This window comes from Staurois parvus, unplaced genomic scaffold, assembly GCF_062004578.1.
Source record: "Staurois parvus isolate SC_StPar_1 unplaced genomic scaffold, SC_StPar_1.0 ptg001051l, whole genome shotgun sequence".
Classification (NCBI taxonomy): Eukaryota; Metazoa; Chordata; class Amphibia; order Anura; family Ranidae; genus Staurois; species Staurois parvus.
Genome location: NW_028318847.1, coordinates 2,777,330 through 2,794,324, shown reverse-complemented (window position 1 = coordinate 2,794,324; position 16,995 = coordinate 2,777,330). Strand labels below are relative to the sequence as shown.

The 16,995-nt window shown below is 42.8% G+C and overlaps 1 protein-coding gene across 4 annotated transcripts in view; it reads left to right on the top strand.

Moving 5' to 3' along the window:
• The window catches only part of RELA (RELA proto-oncogene, NF-kB subunit), an 80,883-nt gene that overhangs the window by 42,238 nt on the left and 21,650 nt on the right, over positions 1–16,995 (top strand). For all 4 annotated transcript variants that reach the window (XM_089658064.1, XM_089658062.1, XM_089658063.1 and 1 more), the window contains 2 exons: positions 6,524–6,615; positions 12,439–12,570. In XM_089658064.1, the coding sequence (XP_089514190.1) occupies positions 6,524–6,615; positions 12,439–12,570 (224 nt within the window). The remainder of the gene's footprint in view (positions 1–6,523; positions 6,616–12,438; positions 12,571–16,995) is intronic.

Genomic DNA, 16,995 nt, shown 5'->3' with positions numbered 1-16,995 from the left:
TCACCGAATTCTAATCAATATGGTTGCGTGTATTGTGCTATAGCATGAAGACCATACTGTAGTAAGAATATCTCATAAATACCATACCATAATGATTACTCCATGGGGTATATGTTTTACAATGAAAGGTGATTGTATAACATTCATCAATGGTAGCTGATTGGAACCATGTCCTATAACCCTAACCAGCTTCAAGTACAGGAAGTATATATAGTATGCCTGAATGTGAGGGATTGGGTTTTCTGCTGCCCGAAGTCTCAGCAGCCAGAACCCAGGAGCCATCCATGTATATATAAAAAGGAAAAATAAAAAGCGTAGTTTAAATTACTGGTAACGGTATTTTTTAGAAGTCTTTCAGGACAGCACCTGGAGAGAGCATAGCTCCACCCCAATTCCCAGGAACACTTCGGCAGGATATTTAAAAGTCGCACACTTCCATGACCTCAGTTTGCAGAAGAGTACCTCTAGCCATGCTGGAAGACCAAACACAATACAACATACCCAAAAACATAAGAGCATGTAGTAGCTGGTGTCTTGAGACTTCTAGAAATACCGTCATTGATAAGTTTAACTATGGTTTTCCCTCATTGTCTTCAGGACAGCACCTGGAGATCAGTACTTACCCTTAGTGTGGGACAACTGCTTGTAGGAAATTTCTGCTAAATGCCATCTCCTCTGCTGACAAAAGATCCATCCGGTAATGTCCGATGAATGTGGAAAAATTTGACCGCCTTGCATATTTGCTCAGGAGAAGCACTAGCCCTCTTGGTGCAGGATGCTGCCACCGCTCTGGCAGAATGAGCTGAAATACCATCTGGGATTTCTAGACCCAATGCTACATAGGCTTGCTAATTTTAGCCACCTCCCCAGAGTGGCTTTTGTGTCCTTCAGACCCATGCGGCCAACATAAAAGACAAATCACTTACCCTTCTGAATTGTTTTGAAATTTTCTAGGTACTAAATCACACACACCTTTTCATATCCAGGGTATGAAGGGCTTCTCCAGCACAGGCTGGAGCCAGACAAAAGGGAAGAATAATATCCTATGTCTGATGAAAGGCCATATGTACTTTAGGCAGAATACCTGGCTCTGTCATGGGCAAAAAGGGCTTGCAAATTGACAAATCCTGAAGTTTATAATCTCTGCAAGCCAACGTAAGGCTACTGTCACACTGATCTGCCACAAGAGCGCATAGGTGTTTTTACCGCACTTTTGCCGTGCTTTCTGAGTGTTTTTAAAGGACTCGTGACTTAAAAACTGCACTAACAATGCTTCTAAGTGGCGTTTTGGAGGCGCTCTTCAGGCATTTTCCATTGATTTCAATGGAAAGAGGTGTTTCGGGTGTTTTTTTTTTTTTAATCCCCAAAGATGCTTCAAGCAGGAGTTTTCACACCGCAAGCGCAACGCCTCAGTGTGAAAACATATATAGATATACATTCACATACATAGGGAAGCGTTTTTCTTGAGCTTTTCAGGCGATTTTTTTTTTTTTTTTTTTTTTTTTTTTTTTTTTTTTTTTTCTTAATGCAAAAACACTTAAAAAAAACTCCTCAGTGTGAAAGTAACCTAACTGCTACTAGATGTGCCATCCAAGTCATCTTTAAAGATACCTCTTCCAAAAGTTCAAAAGGACACTTAGTGAGTTCTTTGAGGTTTTATTTCTCCAAATAGGATTTGTCAATTGTTTTCAGAGGCACTAGCCAGGATCTGGCCAGAGCCTTAAAGAACCTTGTACTTAGAGGGTCCTGTGACAACGTACTTTAAAGAAAGAAAGGGTGCTTCGGGATAATCCCATCACCATGGAGAAATTCAAACACTCAAACCATATCTCAAGGGGCGAACCGTTAGCCCACACCACAAACTGATACACTTGAAAATTTTGAACCATATAGCTCTCATGACGTCTTACCTGCTGGTTAACATGGTGGCAATGAGGTTGTCTGATACACCTCTTCTCAGTAGCTCCTCTTCAGAAACCAGGCTGCTAATTTGAGATGACTGATTTTTGGATGGCAAAGTGGCCCAAGCATCATCAGAGCCTTCTTGACTGGTAGAACCCAAGGAGACTCCGTTGACAGACTTAGGAAAGTCAAAAACCACAGCCTTTTGGTTGAGAATGGAGTTTTCAGAATCAAAGCCTTGGACTCCTGAAACATTTTTAGGACCAGAGGAATCAACTGAAAAGGCAGAGAACAGCATAGCACAGTTAGTAAGTCCATGGATGGGCTAGAGTATCTATTCCCACTGCCTGACCAATTCTGCAGAGGGAAAAGAATTTCTGCACCTTTGTGTTTGACTAATTTAAGAATAAATCTACCTGGGGAGGACCCAAAGCATCTGAAATCTGAAAGATCTCCTTATTTAAGATCAGTTCAGCCACTAGAATCAGCTCTCTGTTTAGGAAATCCATTTTGTATTCCCCTTCAGGTGTACTGCTGTTAAGGAGGCTAGATTCCTCTCTTCCTGTGTCAGGATCTGTTCTGCCAGGATTAAAGAGTACTGCTTCCGGTGTAAGCAGTTTTATTATTGCAGTTTTGGTTGAAAGCAGTATACAATGTTATATTAGTAGATATATCAGACAGATGACAAGCACAGTGAAGTATTCCATAAGATTTTTTGACCGTTAGTCAGCTGTGTATTATACGGTCAGGTCCATAAATATTGGAACATTGACACAATTCTAACATTTTTGGCTCTATACACCACCACAATGGATTTGAAATGAAACGAACAAGATGTGCTTTAACTGCAGACTCTCAGCTTTAATTTGAGGGTGTTTACATCCAAATCAGGTGAACGGTGTAGGAATAACAACAGTTTGCATATGTGCCTCCCACTTGTTAAGGGACCAAAAGTAATGGGATAATTGGCTTCTCCGCTGTTCCATGGCCAGGTGTGTGTTCCCTCATTATCCCAATTACAATGAGCAGATAAAAGGTCCAGAGTTCATATCAAGTGTGCTATTTGCATTTGGAATCTGTTGCTGTCAACTCTCAAGATGAGATCCAAAGAGCTGTCACTATCAGTGAAGCAAGCCATCATTAGGCTGAAAAAACAAAACAAACCCATCAGAGAGATAGCAAAAACATTTAGGCGTGGCCAAAACAACTGTTTGGAACATTTTTACAAAGAAGGAACGCACCGGTGAACTTAGCAACACCAAAAGACCTGGAAGACCACGGAAAACAACTGTGGTGGATGACCGACAAATTCTTTCCCTGGTGAAAAAAACACCCTTCACAACAGTTGGCCAGATCAAGAACACTCTCCAGGAGGTAGGTGTATGTGTGTCAAAGTCAACAATCAAGAGAAGACTTCAGAGTGAATACAGAGGGTTCACCACAAGATGTAAACCATTGGTGAGCCTCAAAAACAGGAAGGCCAGATTAGAGTTTGCCAAACGACATCTAAAAAAGCCTTCACAGTTCTGGAACAACATCCTATGGACAGATGAGACCAAGATCAACTTGTACCAGAGTGATGAGAAGAGTATGGAGAAGGACAGGAACTGCTCATGATCCTAAGCATACCACCTCATCAATGAAGCATGGTGGTGGTAGTGTCATGGCGTGGGCATGTATGGCTGCCAATGGAACTGGTTCTCTTGTATTTATTGATGATGTGACTGCTGACAAAAGCAGCAGGATGAATTCTGAAGTGTTTCGGGCAATATTATCTGCTCATATTCAGCCAAATGCTTCAGACCTCATTGGACGCCACTTCACAGTGCAGATGGACAATGACCCAAAGCATACTGCAAAAGCAACCAAAGAGTTTTTTTAGGGAAAGAAGTGGAATGTTATGCAATGGCCAAGTCAATTACCTGACCTGTATCCGATTGAGCATGCATTTCACTTGCTGAAGACAAAACTGAAGGGAAAATGCCCCAAGAACAAGCAGGAACCGAAGACAGTTGCAGTAGAGGCCTGGCAGAGCATCACCAGGGATGAAACCCAGCATCTGGTGATGTCTATGCGTTCCAGACTTCAGGCTGTAATTGACTGCAAAGGATTTGCAACCAAGTATTAAAAAGTGAAAGTTTGCTTTATGATTATTCTGTCCCATTACTTTTGGTCCCTTAAGAAGTGGGAGGCACATATGCAAACTGTTGTAATTCTTACACCGTTCACCTGATTTGGATGTAAATACCCTCAAATTAAAGCTGACAGTCTGCAGTTAAAGCACATCTTGTTTGTTTCATTTCAAATCCATTGTGGTGGCGTATAGAGCCCAAAATTTTAGAATTGTCGATGTCCCAATATTTATGGACCTGACTGTAAATGTAGACAAACTAACACCAGCATAAACTCCAATGTTCTAAATTTATGATGTGCAGCAAGAGAAAACAATACAACATAGACAAAACTCCACAAACATCAACTTCAGTGTTGTGTATTTCTGATCGTCAGCAAGATAAACCAATATCACATAAATATAAACCATGTAACACAAGTATAAGCTCCCATGATGTGCATTTCTGATCTGCAGCAAGAGAAACCAATACAGCACAACTGCAGAGGCATAGTCAGTAATGTTGTATTTATCTTAGGTGTTGCTGATTGTTGGGTATTTCTAACAACATGGGTATGACCTGGCTATCAATCCCCTATACATTTGTCCAGTGGAGAAACTCTGAGAGCTCCAGGTGATAGAAATTTAGGATTAAGCACATGAACTGGCATGCGTAGTAGATATTCATAACCCATAACAGATACAGCATCCCACTTCCTAGACCTGAGCATAGGTTTTGGTTGAAATAGAGACAACTATGTCACCCTACTTTTGCATATATAGTCTGAATATACAGTGATTCCTCCAGTATTCTGAAGTATGAGTAGGTTTATCTAGCCCATACTCAGGTGGGAGATAGCCCTGCATAGAATGCATGAGGTGAAAAACCTTGAGCTTTTAGAAATACTTTAAACACAGGTTTGTAAAAGTAGCCCATGCAAAGAGGGTTGCTCTGGGGGTGTATCAATTAAATGTTTCAGGATCACATTTTATATATCTAGTTCAGCCTAATGCAGGCCATACGTGGGTTGAATTCTGAACTAATTTTCTTTAGAAAATCGGAAATTTTGTGCGTTTTGTAATCCAATGGTGCCACCATTGATTTCGGAATTCAACCAACCAAGCCCTCAATTTCACCTCTTGCCACAGAAAAGAGTTTTCATGCCCAAGAATTTTCTTTTCTTTCCAGGTTACAGCTCATGTTCACTTCTTTTTCATTTATGTTTCCCACACGATTCTCCCATCACTGATTTTGAAATTTGTTTGGTTTTCAAAAAATTTCCAATATGTCCGATCACTCAAATTCGATGGTCACATGAAAATCGTCCGTTTCTGTGACCCACTAATAGTGCAAAATTTGAATGAAAATTCTTTCGGAATTTGATCCATGTATGGCCAGCTTAAGGGTGAGCTGTAGCCCCAAAACCAAATCTAAAATGTCCTGATTAACTCACTAGGCTGCCACCTTTCCTTGCTGCAAAAAGGAGGTTGAAATTGATGGTAAAATGGAGTAGGCAGACCCCAGTACTCCAGCATTTATAATAGCATATTGATAAGGATTTAATATGTTGAAGCTTTTTGCACCCACATTTAGGTAGGTGGTCGTATCTAAGTGCATAAGAACCACCTGGCTCCGTTAGGGACTCTGTTCGCAAATCCCTAGGCACAGTACTCGTGACTTTTGGTCTTTTCCTTTGTCACAGCCACTGACTTGCCTTTCCATCCGTGGAGTCGATAGAGGAGGGTACTGGCTAAAATCACTCTCAAACCCTCTCCTGGAGAGCTGCAAAGTTTCAGTGTGTACCGGTTTGTACTCTTCCACCACAGCCAAAAGCGAGGCCAGGAGCACAATACACCACCAACATGCACCCCTCTCCAGAGATGCAAACATTCCAAAATGAAGGAAAGAACAGGGCTATGAAAGTCAGAGTGCTTCAGGAGTCAAATCCCTATCCAGACCGGGTTCGAGATCCTGAAACACTAGGGGAAAACTCCTGAGTCACCATGGAAAAGTTTACTGCTGCTCAGCTTTACAGATGCTCTCAAAGGGAGTTCTTCTGACCCAACTTGCCATCTGGTTAGGAGAAAAACAACAAACATTGTGCTGCCTGCTGGTAGGAAACGGTCTAAACTGGGTGACAAGGTGGGTGGGAGGGGGATTTTCACGGCTTGTTTTTATTTCCTGTTAGGGAGGAGCCAGCCAGGTTTGCTGTCCTGGAAGATGATAGGAGAAAACTATGTTTATGTACGGTTATGCCCATCTTAGACAGGATATGGTCTGTTAATCACTATGCAAGTTGGGCTGTTTGCAAGCTTTAATTATGCTGGCCTGTAGGAAAGTTAAATAGTCTCATAATCTCAGTAAAGAGAGAGTGACACAGACATATGGTTTTTATATTTGTGTGTGTGTGTGTGTGTGTGTGTGTGTGTGTGTGTGTGTGTGTGTGTGTGTGTATATATATATACTATTTATTTTTTTCCCTTTTTTTTTTTTTTTTTTTTTTTTCTTAGTTTCCAGAATTTGGGCATTCAGTGTGTTAAAAAGAGAGAAGTTGAGGAAGCCATTGCCCAACGAGTACGGACGAATAATAATCCCTTCAATGGTAAATCATGTTGATATTTTTGACTATATAAATATTCTGTGTATATGTCACTAAACTTGAAGCTGATATATTGGTTTTGCATGTTAGTCTGTTTTAACCACTTGCTCTCCAGAGGATTTACCCCCCTTCCTGACTAGGCCATTTTTTGCGATGCGGCATTGCGTTATTTTAACCGACAATTGCGCAGTCATGCAACATTGTACATAAATGAAATGTATGTCCTTTTTTTCCAACAAATAGCGATTTCTTTTGGTGGTATTTGATCACCTGTGCGTTTTTTGTTTTTTTTTTTTTTGTTTTTTTTTTTTTTTACATTTTTTATTGTTTTTGTGCCATCAACAAAAAGACCGACAATTTTGGAAACAAACTATTTGAAAATCCCAAAACGTGTAAATTGGTTTACGTGGAAGCTATAGCGTCTACAAATGGCAGTATATATACTGGAATTTTAATTTTATTTTACTAGTAATGGCGATCGGTGACTTAAAGCGGGACTGTGGCGGGCATTCTGACACTGGGTGGCAACTGACTAACTGCCACTGACATCCCCAGTGACACTAATACAGTGATCTATGCTAATAAAAAGCACTGACACTGGACTAATGACACAGGGCAGGAAGGGGCATCTGGGGCGATCAAAGGGTTAACTGTGTGCTGTTTTACAGTGTGCTGTGTCTGTTTTACTGTGTAGTCAAGCTGCTTTGTATTGCTCTGCTGTTTGTTCTGACAGGGGGAAAATCTGTATTGTTTGCGTACAGATCTCTCCCCTGTCAGCTCCGCCAACGATCACCGAGTCCCAGCCAAGAATTGGCAGTCGGGACCTGGTGATTGACATGCCGAGGAGCCAATAGCGGTGCGAATAGGGAGCATGTATTTTTTGGTTTTTTTTAATTGAGAACTTAAATGATGGGATATCTTTACTGGAATTGCCACTTGCATTGATTTGCCATGACCCTAACAAAGCCAGGTAGTGCTGTCACAAAATACGGATATGTTGAAAAGTAGACCCATTAGATATACACTGCATCCTCCGCAGGCCTCTGACATTTCTCTCTGACCATGCTGAAGGTAACCATGCTGGTCCAATCTAACTTTAAAAGAAAAAATTATATTTGACTGCTTGTTGCATAGGTCTATTGCTCAGGATTTTCTTTTCTTCCACCACTGGTAGAAAATCGTTCGATACCCCCATCAACAGTCGTTGCTGATGGTGCAATCCTTCTCGCAGCTCTATTGTGTTCTGCCAGCTGGGAGCCTTCCCTGCCAGCAGAACACAATGATTACTGCTAGCGGCTAGAGCTGCCAGCAGTATTCACATGTAGACAATCCAGCGGGTTGGTTGTACCCAAGTCGATCAGTGGATTGACTTGGGTACAACCAGCCTGCTCATAGATGGGTTGAATCTCGGTCAGTCCCTACTGAACCAGCTGAGATTCGATCCATCGATGGCCAGCTTTAGAAACTTTAGTTTCCAGAGGCCTAACAGCTGTACTGCCTCTCTCTCCCTGACCATGAATTAGATGGAACTTCGTAACCTGTTCGAGGATGAAATAAAGCAGCGGTCTGCAGACTTTCTAAGCAAAGAGCCAGTTTACTGTCTTTCAGACTTCACGGGGGCTGGACTGTGGCCAGTGGGAGTAGAAAATGCCCCGGCATCAGTGCCTTATAATTGGTTTTACTGGGAGTGATATTTGCAGTGAGAAGAATAGTGCCCCATTGATGGTGTCAGTAGGGGGAATAGGTCTCCATCATTGGTGTCAGTTGGTGGCATAGTGCCCCAAGGGCCAGATACAGGCAAGCAAAGGGCCACCGTGTGAAGACCACTGAAATTTAGGAAAGCAAAGTAGACGCAGATATTTTTGTGGTATCTACAGAGGAATATGCAACCCTTACATTTCATGAGCCACAAGCTATGGCCTCTTGACATTTGCTTTCCTCTGTGGGCACACTGATTGAAATGGTGTAAACTAGTCTTTACATAACAGCAACTTAATTATTCACATCTGAAACAAGCCCTTATGGGCACTAAAAGGCTAGAAAAATAATCCCAAGTCACCTCATTTCAGCATTTTTATGTTTTTGGAGAAACTGATCACTCTCTGGCATGGTGCAATTCCAACTTGACTCTGGTGTCGGGAAAATAATCCTTCCCATGCCCTAGAAAGTGGTAACAATGCCTGCCAGCTTTATGGGCTGAAGGGGAGTTTACAGCTTCCTAACTGTCCAGGGGATCAGGTCCCCGGAGGAGTCGACACTTCAACATTCTGAAAACGCTACATCACTAAAAACTGTCTTTTACAAGGTCACCCAGACAGGGTGAAAGCAAACAGTGCCACAGCAATGACCTATGTAAACTATTAGGAGGGCACCAGAGGTTGTTGCCCTAAAAAAAAAAATTAAACTTAACACTCTCTTGGAAGAAAATTCATATTCCGTTTCTCTCTGCCATCCACATTCCTGGCATTGACAGTTGACAGGCGAATTTCATAAGCTGAAAATGCCTAGACCTGGGGGAGTGATCTTTTCACCCCAAGATCTTCCAGAATCTCTGTCAATGTAGGGGAACACCAGATGTGGACATCCTTGCCTCCAGGCTTAACAAGCTAGACGGGTTCATAGACAGGACCATGGACCCTGTGGCCTTTGTAGTAAATGAGCTGGTGGTTTCTTGAACTCCATTCAGACTGATCTATGCCTTCCCTCCAGTACAGATTCTTCCTTAATTGCTGCACAATATAGTTGAAGAAAAGGTTCCTGTGAAGCTCATGACACCAAATTTACCCAGTAGGACATGGTACAGAGACATACCGATACTTTTGGCTGAAGAGCCTTGGCCTCTTCCAACCAGACCTAGCAATGCAGGGCTTCCTACTGCAAACTGCTTTAAAATTGCTGGCTAACTGCATATCTGTTAAAACACAGGTCCAGTATAGGGGTATCTCTGACTCTTATTCCCTTTTTACTCAGAGTGGGAAAATCGACCTCCTGCAAGATCTACCATTGTACATGGAAGGCGTACTTTGCCTGGTGCAAGGATGGAGAACTGAGCTTTAGAGAATACTTATATGTTGGCCATTCTTCAGTCTAGTCTTGACCAGCGTTTGGCCTCATGTACCCTTAAGGGACAGGTCTTAGACATTCTATTCCCAAAACTTCTTTGCAGTGTTTAAGACCTTTCTTCAGGGAGTTGCGCATAACAATTTCCCAATTTATTCCCCCTTTCCAATGATGTTTTGGGATCACAAACTGGTACTCTGTGCTTCAGAAACCCTTCTTTGAACTGATTAGATGTCCCCTTGGGAGATATCACATGTAAGTTGCTTTCCTTGTTGGACGTGTTTCTGAGCTTGAGGCCCTTTCTTGTATAAAGCCTTTCCTCATATTGCACAGATGCAAGGTTGTCTTGAGATTAATACCTTCTTTTCTACCAAAGATGGTCTCTCCCTGCCACCTTAATGAGGATATTGTTCTTTTCCTCTGTCCTTCTCCAAAACATGCCAAGAAAGTTTCCCTACACCGCCAAGCTGTCTTGAGTCTTCCTGGCAATCTCAGTTTGTTTGTTTTTTGCAAAACAGTCCCATTTTTGTCCTGCCTGCAGACTCCCGCAGGGGTGTGGAAATTTAAAAACAAAAGTACTTGTCTAAGGGACTAAATTGGGGTCCCAATCTACTTGTCCCTCATGACAATCTACTTGTCTTGATAAAAAAATAAAATTTTCACAGAATGGAAAATATGAAGGGTTGATCTTTATTAGGCAGAGGTGCTTTTAGTAATAACTGGGGCTTTTAAAAACGAAAAGGGACATTATGTTGACTTAAACTTTTAATCTTTAGTTTTTTTGCAGAGTATTTCTTAGAACCCCCAAGTGTGTGTGTGTGTGTATATGTATGTATGTATGTATGTATATATATATATATATATATATATATATATATATATATATATATATATATATATATATATATATAATATTATTATTGTTTTTTTTATTTATTTATTTTTTTTAACACCTCCCTTCTGACAGCAATAGGCAGTAACAGGTACTCCTTATGGAGAGATCTGGGGTCAATAAGACCCCAGATCCTTCCTCTGCCCTTAAAAGCATTTGATCACACCAAAATCGGGTGATCAAATGCTTTCTATTTTTAAAAATGGTGCTGAAGAAACCGGTGCTGATGTATGCTCATTTCTTCCAGTGTCCTATATCATAGAGGTGGACAGAGTGGCTTTGGTTCTGAGGCGGCTGGTTGATTGTACAGGACAGCCTGCCAGGGCTTTTTTTTTTCCTTTAGAGAATAGGTGCAGGAACTCAACCACACCCTCACTACACTGCTACCTAACAGTGGGAGGATCCTAATGGAGCATTGTTAAATACCAGTAGTTCATACTGCACAGGGCAGGGTTCAGGAATGGTCAAATACAAAAAATTGCAGCGCTTGAGTGTATAATACAGGGAATTAACATGAATAGCAGATTTAAACATTCATATTACAACATGCACCAGATCTCACACTCTTAAATTGTTGTAAACAGTAATCAGATAAGTAATGAAGATCTATCCGACTAATCAAGGTGCCTATAGTGATGGAGATGTTAAAGTCATAAGTTCTGTGATGTATCCAAACAGATCCGTGATTTCCGTGATAGGGGAATAACTGTATAATGCACTAACCAGGTAGCGCAAGTAAATGCGCATTGGAGTATAATGACCTACTCCTGGTCACAGCCAGATGGTCCTCAGCGTGAAGCCCTCAGGAACACCAGTGCACCACTCTTGCCGTCTCCTACCACCAGGGGGAGTGCGCCTCTTTACAATAACACGAAATCACTTTATATCCTCTATCGCCAGGATTGGTGTGCTTTCATATCAGGAGATCATCTCAGGGGCTCAGCAATAAGACCCAAAAGAAAGAAATCTTGATAGTGTAGTATTTTTATTCAAAGGTAAAAAGTAAGTAAGAGAATAGGTGCAGGAACTCAACCACACCCTCACTACACTGCTACCTAACAGTGGGAGGATCCTAATGGAGCATTGTTAAATACCAGTAGTTCATACTGCACAGGGCAGGGTTCAGGAATGCACTGCAAACAGGGTGCAAGGTTCAGGAGTGCACTACATACAGAGTGAAAAGCTCCAGGAGGGCTTGTTCAGGCCTCAGATGCAACCTTAGAACGCAAGGTGCTTCAAGTTTATTGCTTTAGACGTCCCATGTTCTCGTCCCTATGAATACAAGTCCTGTACTGTACTCCAAGATAAGGAAGTTACAGGAAAGTCAAATTCCATTTTTCTGGGAATGGCGCATTAAATCAAAACTATTAGTAAACTGAAAGGTCCGCTTATTGGGCCTGGGCCTCTTCCCCATATACTGTAAAAAGTCACTATATGATAGTACTTAAGAAATGTAACTGAGATAGCCCTGCTGCTCTCACGCTGTATCCTACTAGTAATGCTACACTTTTCTTTCTTTTTTTTTTTTTTAAATCATTGGCGGAAGAGGGTTTGCATAGAAGTTACTTTTATTAAACTCTCCATTTTTTTCCCCAACAATGCACTTTATTAAATTCTAAAACAATACTTTTTAGTATGTATGTTTGTTAGTGATCACAGTTAGGCATTTATTTCTACCTCTTGTCACATTAAGGCAAAGGTCATCTTGCAATAATAAGTGGCAGCTTACTGTGTCAGTGAAGAAGGGACAAAAAGTGCAGAAAGTTAAGAGGTCTAAACTACATTGACCATTGTTGAAATGATTATTGATAAGTGTATGCATCTGTGTGATCAATATTTTTATAATAAATTGTTTGTTGTGGTTTTCTTTGCAGTACCTATAGAAGATCTTAAATCTGACTTTGACCTGAATACAGTGTGCCTTTGCTTCCAAGTGTACATTCGTGACCCAAATGGAGGCCTGCTTCCTTTGCAGTTTGTGGTTTCTCATCCTATATATGACAACCGTAAGCTTGATCTTTATAAAAATCTACAACATATTAATGGCATATTTGATATCGTGTCCCTATTGCAGAATGTGAGCATTGTAAAGGCTAGGTTCACCTTTCATTAAATAAAAAATAAATGCACATGATTAATGTGCATTTATTTATTTTTTTTACCATGAAGTCTGCAAAGCATTGCATCTGCGATTAGTAGTTTGGGGGTACAATGTCAGGCTTCTGCAGACACTCCTGACAGCTGTCTGCCCGTACCTCTATATGGGCAGACTGCAGGAAGTGTCCATGATCTACCAGAGCGCTCTTCAGTGTTCATTGAAAACTACAAGCTGTCTACAACGGTGCAAGATGGGACTTGTAGTTCATTCATTCATAGATTGCTGTGAAATAATGGTGCAGCTGTGTGGGCAGAGCCCGCACAGCTCCTTTGGTTTTTAAAATAACAGCGGGGAGAGGTTCCCCCGCCTGCTGTCAGTGTGGGATCAGGGCTGCTGCATTAGTAATATGTCACATATTACACGCTAAAGTGTAGGTGTAACGTTACCAAAGATGAACTTATCCTTTTAAGTACAGAAAAAAATCTTTTTATATGAACACATGCTCTGGGCTCTTTTGATGATGCAATTTACCCCACTATTGAAAATGTAGGCTGGTAGCTAGTATGGTCGGACCATGCACAGAATAATATGTATACAATAAGCGGTTTTTGAAATTCAAAAAGGTTTATTGCCCTAGTGCAGGGATTTTGCAACATATGCATGGCAACAACCTTTTGCGTGGTATATGCACTGAAATGCTGATTAGACTCCAAAACTTAGATAGGTTCCACAGCTATGACCATGGCTGCCTGAGAGATCTGTTTGTCTATTGTTACTACATAGTGTGAGCAACTAATTAGGGTTTTTATATTGATAATTTCCAGAAATAGCTGTATCTTAATCATACAATACAGGACACAGGTCTTGCATTCCCAGACCATGGGTTATATGCAGACTACCTTCAGGTGAATGAGCACTGGCAAAAACATGTTAGGACCTCTCATGCTCATATCTGTTTCCACTCTGTGCTATATAGGTTCAGGTCCATGGCTCATCTTTATGGTTCCCATACCCTTGAGTTCCCCTCAGAGATGTGCTCACCATGACAGGTGAAGCTTTGCCCCCCTAATAGGTTCGGTGACGTGGAGAAGGTAAGGCAGGGTTTCCCTGTATTTTGTGATCAGCTCCTGGTTAATAGACAAACCACAGAGCTTAGCACGCTATGCGGTTACATAAGCACTGGAATAAGGAGTTATTCACTTGCTGTGTTACTTGCTGTTAGAAGTGTCTGTTTTTTGGTGCAGTAAGTAATATTTACCTAATTTAAAATTTTGACTTTTTTTGCATTATTTTGTTTTTCCTCTCATTTGGACTTAGGCTCAGAATTAGGACATAGTTTTGACACGCCTCCCAGCTGACTTCCTCCTGCATATCTTGACCCTATCCCCTCACAACTCCTACAACCTCCCTCCCCCTCCATCCTACGCTCCCTCACCCACATCTTCAATCTCTCCCTCCGGCACTTTCCCTTCCCCTCTGAAACATGCACACATCACCCCCATACTTAAAAAGCCCTCCCTGGACCCCAATGACCCGAACAACCTCAGACCCATCTCCCTGCTCCCATTTACATCTAAACTCCTTGAGCGCCTAGTCTACGCCCGCCTATGCTCTCACCTCAACGACAACAACCTCCTCGATCCCCTACAGTCCGGCTTCCGTCCCCTACACTCCACCGAAACTGCCTTACTCAAACTCTCCAACGACCTGCTAACCGCCAAAGCTAATGGCCACTATTCAGTGCTCCTACCCCTTGACCTCTCTGCGGCCTTTGACACAGTCGACCACCCCCTCCTCCTCAAAAAACTACACTCCCTCGGCCTCAGAGATTCTGCTCTCTCCTGGCTCTCATCCTACCTGTCACAACGCTCTTTCAGCGTTACCTATAATGCCACCACCTCCCTCTCACTCCCCCTCTCTGTTGGGGTCCCTCAAGGCTCTGTCCTCGGGCCCCTTCTCTTCTCCATCTACACCTCCTCCCTTGGCCAACTCATACACTCTCACGGCTTCAACTACCACCTGTATGCCGACGACACACAAATCTATCTCTCAACCCCCCACCTCACCCCCTCGGTCTCCGCCCGAATCACACACCTGTTGAGCGACATATCAGACTGGATGTCGCTCCACTTCCTTAAACTGAACCTCTCCAAAACCGAGCTTCTTGTCTTCCCTCCAGCCCGGACACCACCCCCCATTGACTTCTCCATCATGTCCAACAACGCCACCATCAAACCCGCCCCGCAGGCCAGAGTACTTGGTGTCATTTTGGACTCCAACCTATCCTTCCAGCCCCAAGTCCACTCTTTAACAAACTCGTGCAGACTCCACCTCCGCAACATCGCCAAAATCCGCACGTTCCTAACCCCAGAAACCACTAAACAGCTCATCCACTCCCTCATCATATCACGACTCGACTACTGCAACTCCCTCCTCACTGGCCTGCCTCGCCGCTGGCTATCCCCGCTTCAGTCGATACTGAATACGGCTGCCAGACTCATTCACCTTTCCAACCGCTCCATCTCCGCCACCCCCCTCTGCCAATCCCTCCACTGGCTTCCGATTGCGCCACGGATCAAATTCAAAATCCTAACGCTGACGTACAAAGCTGTCCACCATACTGCCCCGAACTACATCACTGACCTAATATCCAAGTACCGCCCAGCACGCACACTCCGCTCCTCACAAGACCTCCTTCTCTCTAGTTCCCTGGTTTCCTCCTCCCATGCCCGCCTCCAGGACTTCTCCAGGGTGTCACCCATCCTCTGGAACTCCCTGCCCCAACCCATCAGATTATCACCTACTCTCCTCTCCTTTAGGCGCACCCTGAAAACCCATCTCTTCAGGGAAGCCTATTCCGCCCCCTGCTAACTTGCCGACCTCCTCCACTCTTCCTACCACTCCATCCCCCACAGCTATCTCCTCCTGTGCCACCATCCCCTCCCTCCTAGATTGTAATCTTGAAAGAGCAGGGCCCTCGATCCCCTCATGTTTTGCATTGTATTGGTATTGTTCTGTCCCATGTTCTGTCCCCCTTTGTAATGTACAGCGCTGAGCGAACTATTGGCGCTTTATAAATACTGTATAATAATAATAATAATAATATCCATGGAAAATGTACATTGCATAATTTGCTGCATCTTCTGCTACAGCAGTGTTTCTCAATTCCAGTCCTCATGGACCCCCAACAGGTCATGTTTTCAGGATTTCCATTAGTTTGCACAGGTAATTTGATCAGTTTCACTGCCTTAGTAATTACCACAGCTGTTTCATCTGAGGAAATTTTGAAAACATGACCTGTTGGGGGTCCATGAGGACTGGAGTTGAGAAACACTGCTACAGAGACACAGACACAGGGAAAGATTATCTCTTGATTTATGACTCCTCATTCCTTTCATATCCATTTCACGAGTACTCCCCAATGTTCAGAAGTTGATCACTTTTTCTAGAGCAATATCCTATTACGATACTGCTCCCCTCCTCTGATTCAAGCTCCTTCAAGTGCACACCACACAGCCTGTCTCACAAAGGCAAAATTCTTCTGCTATGTCTGAGTTCTTCAGAATACTTGCAGCACAGAGCCCAAAAACGTAGACTGCTTCTCTCCCCTATGACTTTATTTATGAATCCGAGATGGAACTTCCTAACATGTTTTGAAGATGAAATGGAGGAACATGAAGTAGACACATAAAATGCAGGGGTTGAAAATCCTCTAGAGATTTCGCTACAATATCTGAGGCACAGTCTGGCTTCTTGATATTTGCTCTCCACTGTGGACACGCTGATTGATGTGCTGTAAACTAGTCTGTGCCTTGCAGCATCTGATTATCCATAGCTAAAACTGGCCCCTGTAAGCACTTGCAAAATCAAAAAATACTTTACCTATCCATGCACAAACTGTGCATTATGAGGATTGGTACTGAAAGGATTTTGACTCCTCTTAAAGTGATTCTAAAGGTTAATTTTTTTTTTTTTTGTAACATAACAAACATGTCTATGCAAAACCACTGAACACAGTAGGTAAAGGTGTAGAGCAGCCTGGATCCTCCTCTTTTCGGGTCACCCGCAGGCTCTCCTGGCTCCTCCCATCTGTCGGGTGCCCCCACAGGAAGCAGCTTGCTATGGGGGCACCCGCTGCTCCGGGTGTCTATTCACACATGGAGCCGTGGCTTGGCCCCACCCCCTCTCTCCTCATTGGCTGACAGGCTGTGATTGACAGCAGCGGGAGCCAATGGCTCCCACTTGCTGTCTCAGCCAATGAAGAGGCAGAAAATCGGGACAGCCGAGGTTGTCATTCATATTGCTGGATCACAATGAGGCTCAGGTAAGTATT